Source organism: Nyctereutes procyonoides, unplaced genomic scaffold (genome assembly GCF_905146905.1).
Source record: "Nyctereutes procyonoides isolate TBG_1078 unplaced genomic scaffold, NYPRO_anot_genome, whole genome shotgun sequence".
Classification (NCBI taxonomy): Eukaryota; Metazoa; Chordata; class Mammalia; order Carnivora; family Canidae; genus Nyctereutes; species Nyctereutes procyonoides.
In genome coordinates, this window is record NW_026575048.1 from 36,856,260 (window position 1) to 36,871,341 (window position 15,082).

The window sequence follows — 15,082 nt, forward strand, 5'->3', positions numbered from 1 at the left end:
GACCCGGGATCAAATCCCACGTCGGGCTCCCAGTGCATGGAGCCTGCTTCTCCCTCTGCCTGTGTCTCTGTGCCTCTCTCTCTCTCTCTCTCTGTGTGACTATTATAAATGAATAAAAAAAATTAAAAAAAAAGAAAACTTGAACTGTAATCAGAATATACCAGAATATTTAAGCTTGATAGAATTAAGCAGAGATACAGTGAACATCCAAAAACTGCTGTTTAAAAAATAAATTTGCCTCAGTTGAATAAGTACTTGCTGAATGTTCCATTATGTTCCAGATCAAGTGTCCTTCTAGGGAGGGACTCTGGGAAGATAGATACATAATAAACTTCTGTTGAGGTATCTCCCAAGTGCCTCCTAGTAGTACTGTGTATTGCTCCACTAATTTTTTCTTCTTCTTTTCTTTTTTAAACAACACTGCTTTTGTAAAGGTCAGTGTCACACAAGAACCTTTGTCTTGTCTCTGGAGATCAGTGCAAGGATAGGTGGTAGATGCTGGGAGGCCTAAGATACTTTAGAACAGTTTTCAATAAAATCTAACATCTTAGTAGAAAGTTAGTCATATTTTTAAAGCCAGGACAGGGTTTTAAGGTTAGATTCTACATTATTATCAAGTAAATATTTTAGTCATGTGATTTTATCTTGGATAAGAAAGGTAGGACTAGGTCATAGAGAACTTAGAAAACTAGGGATAGGAATTTATAATTGATATGGGAAATAATTAGAGCAAGCCACTGTGGATTCTGGAGCATTTGCACCGAGAACAAGTATTTACTTATTTATTATTATCATTTTTAAAACATTTATTTATTTATTTATTTATTTATTTATTTATTTATTTATTTATGAGAGACACAGAGAGAAACAGAGAGGCAGAGACACAGGCAGAGGGAGAAGCAGGCTCCATGCAGGGAGCCTGATGTGGGACTCGATCCCGGGTCCCCAGGATCATGCCCCGGGCTGAAGGCAGACGCTAAACCACTGAGCCACCCAGGGATCCCTATTTATTATTATTTTTAAAAGATTTTATTTATTTATTCATGAGAGACACTCAGAGAGAGGCAGAGATACAGGCAGAGGGAGAAGTAGACTCCCTTTGGGGAGCCTGATGTGGGACTCAGTCCCAGGACTCTGGGATCATGACCTGAGCCAAAGGCAGATGCTCAACCACTGAGCCACCCAGGTGTCCCTGAGAGCAAGTATTTAGAAAGGAGAATTTGGCAGAGATTTATAGATTATATGTGTCCAGGGGAAGATATGGGAGTGCTAGAGTTACCACTCTTTACTTTTGATTTGGTAATATTCTTGAGAATTACTGTGTAAACTTTGTGAACATATAAAGAAAGTCTATAATCAGAACTATCTGACATTAAGGGCAGAGATGTTCGCTCTAGAATGGTAAATGTACCGCAGTGTTGCTGGGGGTGGGATGGGGCAGGGTTGGAAGTGGGAGGCAAGGAGATGGATGGTTACATGGTTACCATGGTTAAAGCTGGGTTATTCCTTGAGTCCTAACGTTTACATCCGTCTCTGATCATTCCATTATTGCTTAGTGAAGAGGCAGGGATGATGGTATCAAAGTTTCGAAACATGTGCTATTCATTAGTTGTTCTTTTTCTTTAAATTGAGATATAATTTGCATCCCATAGAATTCATCATTAAAATGTCTAAGTCAGTGAGTTTTAGTATATTCACAAGGTTGTATAACCATCACCACCCTCTAGTTTCAGAATATTTTCATCACCCCAGAAAGAAATCCCATACCTGATAGAAGCCACTCATTTCCTTCTCCCCACAAACAGTGGCAACCACTAATCTGCTTTCTGCCTCTACAGATTTGGCTGTTCTAGACATTTCATATGAATGGAATCATATAATATGGGCGTTTTGTGTCTGGCTTCTTTCATGTAGCAGAATGTTCTTGAGGCTCATTCATATTGCAGCATGTGTCAATCTTCACCACAATTTTTCAATAATAAACTATTTTTTTAGAGCAGTTTTAGGTGCAAAGCAAACTTGAGTGACAAGTACAAATTCTCGTAAACTCCTTGTCTGCATACATGCATTTCATTACTTTTTATGGCTGAATAAATATTCCATTTCATGGATATACCATATTTTGGTTATCTACTCATTGACTGATGGGCATTTGAATTGTTTCCACTTTTTGGCTATTATGAATTATGTTGCTATGAACATTTGTTATAAGCTTTTATGGGAGCAGATTTTTTTCAGTTCTCTTGGATATATACCTAGGAGTGGAATTGCTGGGTCATATGGTAATTCTGCTTAACTTCGAGGAACTGCTAGACTCTTTTCCAAAGTGGCTGTAGCATTTTACATTGCCACCAACATTGTATAAGGCTCTAATTTCTCCACATCTTCCCCAATCCTTGTTATCTGTCTTTTTTTTGATTATAACCATCCTAGTGGGTATGAAGTGGTATTTCATTGTGGTTTTTATTTGCATTTCCTTGATGGGTAATGATATGGAGCATCTTTTCATGCCCTTATTGGCCACCTGTATATCTTTGGAGAAATGTTTATTCAGATCTTTTGTCCATTTTTAAATTATTATTATTATTATTATTATTATTATTATTATATTACTATTATTCTTTGTCTATTTTAAAGTTGGGTTATTTGTCTTTTAATTGTTGAGCTACAAGAGTTCTTTATATATCCTGGGTAGTATAGGTTCTTATCATATATAAGACTTGCAGGTATTTTTCTCTTTTGTTCAGTTTTTATTCCTTTGAGATCAGCCTGACCTTGCTAATTTATTTAAGTGGTAGAAATGGTCCTGTCCTTCAGTTTTAAGTACTAAATGCTTACAAGAAACACTATGCTTACAAAAGTCATCTGGCTAACAAAATAGCCTGCAATCAATATGCAAATACAGACCATTAAGGCTGGAATTTTATTTTATTATCATCATTATTATTATTTTTTGAGATTTTACTTTTAAGTAATCTCTATACTCAACATGGGGCTCAAACCTACAAATCAAGATCAAGAGTTGCATGCTCTACTGACTGAGCCAGCTGGGTGCTCCTTGGGTTGGAATTGAGCCCCTCCATTTAAGAAGGAAAGGTCAGGCATAGGCAGGGCTGGAGCTAGAACTTCAGTCTCCAGCTCCTCATCTCTGATAACTCACCTCAGAATTGATGGATCAAAATGATTTAAAAAAAAAATCCAAGAATGTACAAGAAAGAACAACAATTGATTCAAACTGAATTGGGTCACTTTATTTTGGACATATGAAGCCAGAGGAGAGAGAAAATGCACAAAGGATATGACTAGGATTTAAATCAAGACAGGTTTTCTGGATGTATACTAGGCGCTGTGCCAGACTCTAAGGGCATGCAAAGATGAGAGAAGAGGACACCTGCTGCTGAGGAGCACTAATAGAAAAGATATATGCACAAAAAATTATGTTATGATGAAATGAGGGCTCTGGTAGGGCTGGGAGAGATTGCAGAACTCATTTTTTTTTTAAAATTTAAATTCAATTAGCCAACATATAGTACATCATTAATTTCAGATGTGGTGTTCAAAAATTCATCAGCTGCGTATAACACTCAGTGCTCATCGCATCATGTGCCCTCCTTAATGCTCATCATTCATTTACCTCATCCCCCTAGCAGAGTTTATCTTACCAGTGTTTTTCAAGCATTTTTGTTCATATAAGCCCAAAATAATTTTGACAAATTCTGTACCTTTTCATACTTATTAAAGTTAACATCTAAAGTTTTTCATTGCTATTTCAAATAGTTACAAAAGATGTCATTTCAGGCACACTGTAAATACTGGCATTTTAATATATAATGATATTTGACACTCAGTATAATCCATTTATAAAACTATACAAAATACTCTTATTTAAAAACTGAAAACATAACACATTTCCCTTTTTCCCTTGGTCTATTTTTGTTCCAGTTCACCACAATATTTTTATCCTAGATTTTTGTGCTTAGAAGCTTATAGTTCATTATCCTATCATACTTCTCAACAAAAATATGTTTATAAATTTATCTCAATTTGTATTTGTCATAACTATAAAGTTCATCAAAGAAGATAAATGTTACCAATTTTGATCACAAATTATCAAACATAAGTGTAAAATATTTTTTTTTTAATTTTTATTTTATTTATGATAGTCACACAGAGAGAGTGAGAGGCAGAGACACAGGCAGAGGGAGAAGCAGGCTCCATGCACCGGGAGCCCGACGTGGGATTCGATCCCGGGTTTCCAGGATCGCGCCCTGGGCCAAAGGCAGGCGCCAAACCGGTGCGCCACCCAGGGATCCCGTAAAATATTTTTTTATAAAGAAATAGAAATGTATCTTTTAATGAATTAATTGGAGCACCCCATCCCCTAGTTTGTTTTCATTGGGAGACATTTGTTGCTACAATGAGACAGAGATCTGCATCAATTTTATTCCTTTTTCTTTTTATATAAAACCAGAGAAAACATTTTCACGTTAATAAGTAGATGGGTTAGAATCCAGAATACATAAGGAACTCACACAACTCAACAGCAAAAAACAAATAATCCAGTTGAAAAATGGAGGACATGAGCAGACGTTTCTTCAAATAAGACATACAAATGGCCAACAGACACCTGAAAACATCATTTTTCATCAGAGAAATTCAAATCAAAACCACAATGATATCATCTCATACCTGTCAGAATGGCTAAAATAAAAAACACAAGAAATGACAAGTGTTGGTGAGGATATGGAGAAAGGGGAACCTTTGTGTACCATTGGTGGGAACACAAACTGGTGCAGTCACTGTGGGAAACAGTATGGAGGTTCCTCAAAGAGTTAAAAATAGAACTACCTTACCAGCCAGCAACTGCACGTCTAGGTATTTACCCGAAGAATATAAAAATACTAATTCAAAAGGATATATGCACCCCTGTTTATTGCATCTATGTGCAATAGCCAAATTATGGAAGCAGTCTAGATATCCATCAGTAGATGAATGGATAAAGAAGATGTGGTGTGTGTGTGTGTGTGTGTGTGTGTGTGTTTATAATGGAATATTATTCAGTCATAAAAAAGAGATCTTGCCATTTGCAACAACATGAACAGATCTAGATAGTATAATGCTAAGTGAAATAAATCAGAGGAAAACAAATACTATAAGATTTCACTCATTTGTGGAATTTAAGAAACAAAGAAAGAAAGAGACAAATCATAAAACACTCTTAATTATAGAGGACAAAAAGCTGGTTACTGAAGGGGAGGTGTGAAGGTGGAATGGGTGAAACAGATGAAGGAGATTAAGAGTAACTAGTTTGATGAGCATGGAGTAATATATAGAATGACTGAATTACTTTATTGTACCCTTGAAACTAATTTAATACTATATGATAACTATACTGGAATTAAAATTAAAAAAAGTACATGGGAATAGATGTTTTGTTGCAGCAGTAATAGTCAATTCTCTGAACTCATTTAGAGACAAATGCTAAAAATTACATAGTGATCTCTCATCAAAAAAATTATTTTTCATGTTCTACTAGATGACAATGCTGAATGCAAAGAACTAGAAGGCACCTGAACTGCAAAAGGTTTTCTCAATATCAACACCATTATTTCATGATTGTCCCTTGATTTTGTACCCTGGAGGTATTCCCATCCCAGGGCAAAGCATCATATTAAGATTAGGGATAAGAAGGGTGAGTGGTTTATCTAAAAGAGCAGAGAAAGAAAGAATTGAAAAATGGTAGAAGGATGACATTGCCAAGGGATGTGGGAAAGGATTAACTGTATGTGAGGCACATTCTACAACAAATTAATTTTAAGCAATGGAAGTTGAAAATCTGGAAATTGATTCTACTAAAATGTTTACCCATTGGAGATATTTATGCACCTCCAGAGGATCATACAGTCCAGTGTGTAGACATTTCTAAACGTATTTCAATATGCACTAACTCAATCCCTTTGAACAGCTCTATGAGATACCACCTATTATTTCCATTTTACAGATAAAGTTAAATAACTTGCCCAAAGTCATTTAACTAGAAAATGAAGGAGTTAGGATTTGGACCTACGTATTTTTTAACAATTATGCTTTACAGTTTCTCAATAAATTTAAGAGCATGGCCCCAAGGAATCCTTTCAAATCTTGGTTCAATATGTTAAACTGCCAGATAGGAACAGAAGATGAAAAACATTATGCGGGGATCCCTGGGTGGCGCAGCGGTTTAGCGCCTGACTTTGGCCCAGGGCGCGATCCTGGAGACCCAGGATCGAATCCCACGTCGGGCTTCCGGTGCATGGAGCCTGCTTCTCCCTCTGCCTGTGTCTCTGCCTCTCATTCTCTCACTGTGTGCCTATCATAAATAAATAAAAATTAAAAAAAAAAGAAAAAAGAAAAACATTATGTGTTCCTTTAAGTAGTAATACTGCGGTAAGAGTATGCCAGAAAAGCTTTGTTCAAGTCCTGGCTCTAACCCTTAATGGCTGTGTAATTTTGGCAAAGTACTCAATCTCCTTTAGCCTCAGTCTTCTCATCTGTAAAATGGGAATAAGAATAATGATATTTATCTTCTAGGAAGGGTGTCATAACATTCTGGTTTTCAAAAGATAGTTTTTGTTTATGGCTATTGGCCCAACATAACAGTTTCCCCCTTTAATCTCAAAAGTATCTGGGCATTAAATCGTAAGGCCACCCTTCTTATGGGGTTGTTTTGAATATTAATTGAGATACTGTGTGTAAAGTGTCTTGTCCAGTATCTGGATGATAATAAGTACTCAAATGTTAGCTATTACAATTAGGTATGAAAATGTTTTATAAGTTTTATATAAATTCTGTCATATAAATGATGACTATTATTTGCCTAGTCCTTTTAGTTTCTCCTATTCCGTAATTGCCTTTCCCACTTAATTTTTATCTTCACAATTGGGTAAAAAAGATAGGTAGGTATCACCTCACGTAAGAGATGATTTACTGAAAATCAGTATTGTCAGCTTCTAGAGAAGCCTCTGGGAACTCTGAATGTGAACAGTTTTTTCCCAGCAGATTTTTCCTCTAAGACTTGCATGCTACACTAATTCAATCTGCATAAAGTAGTTTAACCTAGTGATTCTCAACCGTTCACATCATGATGTACCAATTTTGCCTTATATTCATTTTCTATCCTTCACAGTGTCAATTATATGTAGCCTTTCAGAAGGCTAATTTTTCCCATTTAAACCTTGAAAATGTGAGGATCCTTTACCACTCTATCCATAATCTAGCTGAATTGAACTGTTGAGGAAGCTATCTTGTTAAGCAGTTTGGAAGATCTAATATAGGTGTTCCCTTTTAATGGCTACCGAGCCATTTAACTTCATGGCAATACCAAAGTGGTTAAGACCATAGGCTCTCACTCTATCATGTAAGAACTATGTGACCTTGGGAAGTTACTTAATGTTTCTGTGAGTTAGGTCCCTCATCTGTAATATAGGGCTACTAAGTACTTACCTTATAACGTTATAAGGACTCAATGAGTTAATGTTAAGTCAGAAAAGTGCTACACATAGCATGTACTCAATTAGTGTTAGTTATTAAGAGGACCAATGTACACCTGAGGATTTTTTTGGTTAATAAAGCTGAACTATAACATGCTATACTTTTCAAAAAGTGATTCTATCTCTTACTAAACCAAATGTTTTTTATTTATGAGAAATATCTTTGCATAACATAGTCTTTAGGTTGCAAACATCTTTATTATTTTTTATCATTAATCATCCAAAATGATTAGTTTTAAAGATTTTATTTATTTAGAGAGAGAATGCATGTGGTGAGTGGGGGAGGGGCAGAAGGAGAGGGAGAGGCACAATCTCAAGCAGATGCTGCTGAGCACAGAGCCTGATGTGGAGCTGGATCCCAGGACCCCAAGATCATGACCTGAGCTGAAATCATGAGTCGGTCGCTCAACTGATTGAGTCACCCAGGTGTCCCCAAAATGATGATGATTATTTTTTAAAGATTTATTTTATTTACTTATTTTAGAGAGAGAGAGAGAGAGAGAAGGGGAGGGCTGGACTGCAGGTACGTCTTTTTTTTTTTTTTTTAATTTTTATTTATTTATGATAGTCACAGAGAGAGAGAGAGAGAGAGAGGCAGAGACACAGGCAGAGGGAGAAGCAGGCTCCATGCACCGGGAGCCTGACGTGGGAGTCTTAAGCAGACTCTATGCTAGGGGAGAGCCCGATGTGGACCCACAAAACAATACTTTTTTTAAAAGACTTATTTCTACTTACAGATTTAGAAAGTGGAGGATTCAGACGATTACTCTTGGCTTTTAGATAAGGCCTATAAAAGATAAAATAAGATTCTTAGTACAGAATGATCAGTAAGGTTTGGGAAGTATAGTGATTAAAATTTATTATAATTAGAATTATAAATAACTGGAATTTCTGTATATAGTAAAATAATTCAAAATTATATGCAATAAAGTCTTCTTATTATCCCTTTCTTAGGCCTGCTATTCTACTCCTCAGTGACCACACCACTCTCTCCCATTTTTTTGTGATTCTTTCAGAGATGTCCTATGCATAAATACAGTACTCGAACAAGGTTAATGAAATATATGTGTTTTCTTCATATTTGCATAGTGTTGTTCATTCAAACATCATTCCTTGAACACGGCAATGTGCCAGGCTCCTCTAGAGATACAATGTCAAGTAAGGTAACAGCTCCTTTGAAAAATTTCCTTGTTTGAATATTCATTATTTACCCCTGAATATTAAAAAAAATAAAAACCAGAGGCATATATAAAATCTAGCCAGTGAGACAGAAAATGCAAAAAAGGTTAGGAAAGTAGAGGAGTATTTAGAAGGATTCAATATGCATGAATCAAAAATAATTGCCAGCCTAATAGGGACTTTGATCATGACTTGCTGTTACTTTCCTGTATCTTGAATATAAACCCTGGAGGGGAAGGGACCTCTCTGTCTTTTTAAGTACCATATCTCCAGAACCAAGAGTGATTGATATAGTAGAGGTATTAAATAAGGATTTGTTGGATAAATGAATTAGATTTATTTAATCAAGGAACTAGAGTTGAGTGAAATCCCAGAGTAAAAGGAAACTAAAATACAAGGCCAAAACTAACTTTGTAAAAATTCACTTCCAAATAAAAATTTAGCAACATCTGGGGAGAAAAATACATCAAGACTAAAACAAGAGGGACTAATAACACCACTACAATGGCAAGCTGTTGACAAAAGATAAAAGTGAATTAGTCATAATCTGTTCACCTCAAGAGTAAGTGCTAAGAGAATGACCAAAGAGCACTGTCAGGCTGGAGGATGATGGTGTGCAGCTAGGGAAGACTGACTAGAACTGGCTCTCCTGCCTTACTAAGGACAAACAGAACCAGCATCATTCAACTCCTTAACTCTTTCTAGCCTTCACAAGAATCACTTTCCCAGGAAAGAAAAAGCAGGGTCAGGAAAAGTTTCCAGTAGGCAATGCTGTGGACCTTCTCCCCCTTCCTACAGAAACTGTCACAATAATAGTGCTTGGGCTGCCCAGGGGTTTTTGTCATGTCTGGACTAATATACCCTTTTTTGAGGGATCATAGGATGTCAATGCAGGCTGAGTACACTGCAAACAATAGGGCTATGTTTTGAAAGGCTTTAAATTGCTAGTTGCAACAAGGGCAACCAAACTTGCATAACTGTGTGAGACAAACTCACTTGGTGGTTTGGCACTTCAGTTTTCCTTTGGCTGCTAGGTACTCCTGGAGCTTTCTCTGTCGCTCTTCTGCAAGATAGGCAAGCAAACAAACAACAGGACTTTAGATGGAGATTTTTAACCAGTTCATCTATATTCTAAAAGATGGCACTTATTGGTAATGATTTTGGCGTTGGACCATATAAGTCCCTAGATCCACAAATTTGCCTCTAAGTTAATGTCTATATCAACAGTATCATTTGTGTGCCATGTCCTATACTAAGTTCTTCATATTTACATTATTTTTCTTTAATCCTCATCACAAGGTTTTTTACAGTCTGAAATCTAAAGAGGGTAAATGAGATGCTTAGCTGATACGTAGCAAAGCTGGGATCTGAAACCATGTTTGTCGAACCCCAGAGCCCTTGCTTACAGCCACCATTCTCAGCTACAACATATGCATTGCATGAAGAAATCTGTTACTGGCTCACCTGAGTTGGTGAACCAGTCTTGGTCTTTTTTAAATATATATTTTTTGATTTTGAACTTTTTTTAAGTAGGCTCCATGCCCAGTATGGATCCCAACATGAGGTTTGAACTCACGACTCTGAGATCAAGATCTGAGCTGAAATCAAGAGTCCAGTGCCTAACTGATGGAGCCACCGAGGTGCCCCGGCCTGGTCTTAGTAGTTATATATATTTTTTGACAGGGATGATGGTTTTTGCCACAAAGCCTTACAGGGTTTCCTTTGGGCCTACAGACAAAATAGGCCAGGTTAGGTGGTTCATGGCAAACATCTATTACATGGTAACTTTCTAAGCAAGGCATTTGTGAGGGGATGAAAATGCAGTATCTGTCTTCAGAAAGTTTCAATTTACTAGGGGAGATAAAATAAACACAACAATAATTACAATATAAGGCAAAACCTGGGTACCATAAGAAAGGGTCAAAGAAAATTACAGGAGTTCGGAGGCAGGAACTGAGAGAGAAGAATAGGTGGTTGGAAAAGTCTAAAATGAAGAATAGGTGGTTGGAAAAGTCTAAAGTCAATAATGGACACACACAAAAAAAGATAATAGAGGTGCAAAACTATTCTTAATTTCACCTAAACTGAGGTGCTGTGGTTTTAATATCTGGCTCTGATGCATTCCTAGGAGACAGCTTTGAGGATTATGCATTTTACCCTTTGCCAGGCAGTATAGAGATCAGGTGCTAAGACACCCAGCTGGAATCCCAACGCTGTGGTTTCTAGCAAGTTAGCAAACCTCGCTGCTGCTGAACCTATAAAATGGAGACAGAAATTTCCATCTTGGGGTGCCTGGGTGGCTCAGTTGGTTAAATGTCTGCCTTACATGACTCAGGTCATGATCTCAGAGTCCTGGGATCAGCCAGGTGTTGAGCTCCCTGCTCAGGAGGGAGCCTGCTGCTCCCCCTGCTTGTGCTCTCCCTATCTCCATGTCTCTGTCAAATAAATAAAATCTTAAAAAAAAAAAAAAAAAAAGAAACACCCGTCTCTAAGTGCTGTTATGTAAAAGGCCTAGAACAATGCCCAGGTCCTAGCAGACAGTCAACAGGTATTATGAGTTACTGAAACTATCAAAACACTGAGTGCATTTGGGAGGTGGTTGGCATCTGAATTGTATTTTGAAAGGCAAGCTAAAGGCTCCCTGTACATTTAGCTGGTCAGGGAACCCAGGACCCTCAGTTCGTGGTGCAGATTTAACCATCAACTTCCAGTGCCCCCAGTTAGGGTCAGACCCCGCCTCTAAGCAGCTGTCAAAGTTCAGGCCGCAGCACAAATGACCACACCCAGGCTCTGCCTGTGGCCAAATCTGGGTGGCAAGAGCGCTTGGCTTTCTTCTGGATGTGCGACCGGAGCAAGGGAGGGTATCAGGTTTTCCACCTAAACGAGGTGACAACGACATCTCTTTGCAGAGCGGCTGCAGGAATTACGGGGAGGATGCCTGTGAGTCATCTGGCCCCGCATCTACTCTCCTCTACCAGGGCCGGCGTCTGGGCTCGCGTCAGCGACCCCTGGACTGGAAAACGCCCAGGGGGAGACTGAGGCAGGCACGCGAGCAGACGGCCGCCTCCCGCAGAAGACTGGGTGGCCTCCCTTCTTCCCCGCCCTTGCTGGAGCGCCTGCAAGACGCAGGGACTCCTGGTCATACTCACCGGCGGCTGCGGATGGCCCCGGTGGCACCATGACGGCTCCGCGACAGTTTTCTTTTTCAAAGCCCGCGCCTGAAGCTACGGCTGGGGCATAATGCGTCTGCTCGCTCTGATTGGCTCCTGTGGGTTTGAAACCCGCCAGTAGGAAGCAGGGGAGGGCGGGACAAGAGGGAATGGGCGTCTTGCGATTGGCTCTGTCTTCGGAGCTCTCCCCGGGGCCCTTTGATTGGAAGACTGTGCATCTCCCCGGCTTTAAAGGCGGCTGCGGGGCGGCAGCTGGTGTCCGCCCCGAATCCGGCTGGTGCCTTCTCGGGCGCGGTGGGCGGCGGGTTGTGGAGTCGTTCCTGGAACCTGCTCGACCGCATAGGCAGGGCCGCCTTACACCTCAGCCCCCCAAGGTTCACAGGAGCTCTGAAAAAACAAGGTAAACCCCAAATCTGATGAATTCGGGGCGCCTCCCCAGTATATTAGCTTTGCATGTGAAGGTTCTCATGAATCTAAAAGCTCTAAGTTCTTAGTACTGCAGGGGGGCTGCTCTTATTGTTTCTAATACGTAACAGAAGTTACCATTTTAACCAGTTTTAAGCGTACAGTCCAGTGGCACGAAGTACATTTAGAATGTCAGAAAGGAAGAAATAAAATTGTCTCTCTTTTCAGATGATATGATAATATATATAGAAAACTCTAAAGACTCAACCAAAAAAACTATTAGAAACAGATGAATTCAGTAAATTTGCAGCATAAAAAAATCAATATATAGGAATGCCTGAGTGGCTCAGGGATTTAGCGCCACCTTCAGCCCAGGGCGTGATCCTGGAGACCCCGGGGATCGAGTCCCACGTCGGGCTCCCGGTGCCTGGAGCCTGTTTCTCCTTTTGCCTGTGTCTCTGCCTCTCCCTCTCTCCATGAATAAATAAATAAAATCTTTTAAATAAATCTTTATTTATCTATATCTATCTATATATATCAGTTGCATTTCTATACACTAAAAATGAACTATCATTAAGATAAATTAAGAAAACAGGGATCCCTGGGTGGCGCAGCGGTTTGGCGCCTGCCTTTGGCCCAGGGCGCGATCCTGGAGACCTGGGATCGAATCCCACATCGGGCTCCCGGTGCATGGAGCCTGCTTCTCCCTCTGCCTATGTCTCTGCCTCTCTCTCTGTCTCTCTCTGTGACTATCATAAATAAATTTTAAAAAAAATTAAAAAGAAAAAAAGAAAACAATTCCATTTACAATAGTATCAGAGTGTATAACCTCAGACCTGTTAGTGTGGTTGTCATCAAAAAGACAAGAAAAAACAAATATTGGCAAGGATATGGAGGAAAGGGAATCCTTGTACAGTGTTGATGGGAATGTAAATTGCTGCGGCCTCTATAGAAAACATTATGGAGGTTCCTCAAAAAACTAAAAATAAAACTACCAAATGATCCAGGACTTTCACCTCTAGACATATATCAAAGGAAATGAAAACACGATATCAAAGAGATAATCTGCATTTCTACATTTATTGTAGCATTATTTACTATAGCCAGGATATGGAAACAATCTAAGTGTCCGTCAAAGGATAATGTTGTAAGTATTTTAAATAAAAACAGGATCACACTGTAAAAATGTTTATGACCTATTCTTTATGGTCTCCAAAATACTATAAACAAAAATATGCACACCAAATTACAGATGTCACAAAGCTAAAATGGAAGAGCCAATATATATAAAATAGAAATTGGGAGTCTGGGGATGCCTGCGTGACTCAGTGGTTGAGCATCTGTCTTCAGCTCAGGGCGTAATCCTGGAGTCCTGGGATCGAGTCCCACATTGGGCTTCCTGCATGGAGCCTGCTTCTCCCTCTGCCTGTGTCTCTGCCTCTCTCTCTCTCTCTGTCTTTCATGAATGAATAAATAAAATCTTATTATTTTAAAAAAAAAAGAAACTGGAGTCTGGAATGATCTAGAAAGAACTGAGGCCAAATTAACAAGAATAAATTTACAGAGATACATTTAAAATTTTGAAATTAGATTCAGAACCCATAGGTGTTAATTGCCTACAAACACTGAATCACTTGCTTTCGAAGAGCTAATGTTACTTCTTAGCGAAACCTAGATGGCATCTAAAATAGGAAGGACAAGATGCCACGTCTAGTCTGTGCTGGTCTGACTATATCTTGAGTACTATACTCAGCTCTTGACAAAAATTTTATGAAAGGTATTGATAAACCAACACTGGTCAAGATTCAGGAGGGCAATTTTGACAAAGGTATATAGTCATAAAACCCAATCAAGGAATAAGTATAGATATACAAGCATATTTTACATCTACCACAATAATTATTGCTATCCCATCTATTTCCATCACTCAAGAAAGTTCAAATTTAAGTATTTTTAAGTGTCATAAGGATTACAGGGGAGGTGTTTTGGGGAAATATTTTTTGGCTTTTTGTTTTTGTAGCTTAGACTTAAAAAGGTGGAATTTTGGCTTTCTCTCATCAATTTGGAAACTGATATATAAGACTGTAATAAAAGAAACAGACCCCAACAAGTTCAGTGCTGAGACTGTTGAATTTCATTGTGGTGACCTTCTTACCAATTAGACAGTGGGAGAATTTGGACTAGAAAATATATAGAATAACATTTTTAGGCTATTTCAAGAACAATTTAATATTTCACTATTAAAAACTGAGCCGGCTATTATACTTTTAAGGTTTTCTTGAATTGGTATTGCTTGCTCAGTGCTCTGTACTTCTCAATTTCTTAAAGTATCAAGATACTAGTTTTACTGTAGCCAGACTTGGGTATGGAGACTGAGGGAAAGTTATGGCAGCTAGAAGGAGCCAGGTGAAACAAACAGATCAGACTTTTTCCTTTTTTTGTTTGTTTGTTTCTCCCCGTGGTGCCCTATATTAGTTAGGCTGAGTTTGGTTGTAAGTAATAGGAAACCAGATGACAATGGCTTAAAACCACAATAATGTTTCTTGTTTTTTTGTTTTGTTTTATGTCTGGCAGTGAGTAGGTAGGTAGTGCAACAGTGTCATCATAGATTCTGGCTTTTTCTCCTGCCATCTGTTTTCTTCAGCATGTCTTTGTGAAGGTTGCAAATTGGCTACCATAGTTCCAAACTTCACATCCTCATAGAACCTGTCTCATGCAGGAAGGATGGAAGAAAAGGACTTTCTTCTATCTTTTTTTTTAAACATTTTTTTTTTTTTTTTTTAGTTATTTATGATAGTC

At 38.5% G+C, this 15,082-nt stretch overlaps 1 protein-coding gene and 1 long non-coding RNA gene across 3 annotated transcripts in view; one reads left to right on the top strand and one right to left on the bottom strand.

Moving 5' to 3' along the window:
- CKAP2L (cytoskeleton associated protein 2 like) overlaps positions 1-11,931 on the bottom strand; it is a 29,960-nt gene extending 18,029 nt beyond the window's left edge. Inside the window, exons 1-3 of the mRNA XM_055327700.1 lie at positions 11,858-11,931; positions 9,705-9,771; positions 8,265-8,316 (exon numbers count right to left, since the gene is read on the bottom strand). Of these exons, the coding sequence (XP_055183675.1) occupies positions 8,265-8,316; positions 9,705-9,771; positions 11,858-11,888 (150 nt within the window). The 5' untranslated portion in view covers positions 11,889-11,931. The remainder of the gene's footprint in view (positions 1-8,264; positions 8,317-9,704; positions 9,772-11,857) is intronic.
- Positions 11,932-12,160: 229 nt separating this feature from the next.
- Positions 12,161-15,082, top strand: part of LOC129510731 (uncharacterized) — a 61,637-nt gene continuing 58,715 nt past the window's right edge. For both annotated transcript variants that reach the window (XR_008664679.1, XR_008664680.1), the window contains exon 1: positions 12,161-12,278. This is a non-coding gene — a long non-coding RNA (uncharacterized LOC129510731). The remainder of the gene's footprint in view (positions 12,279-15,082) is intronic.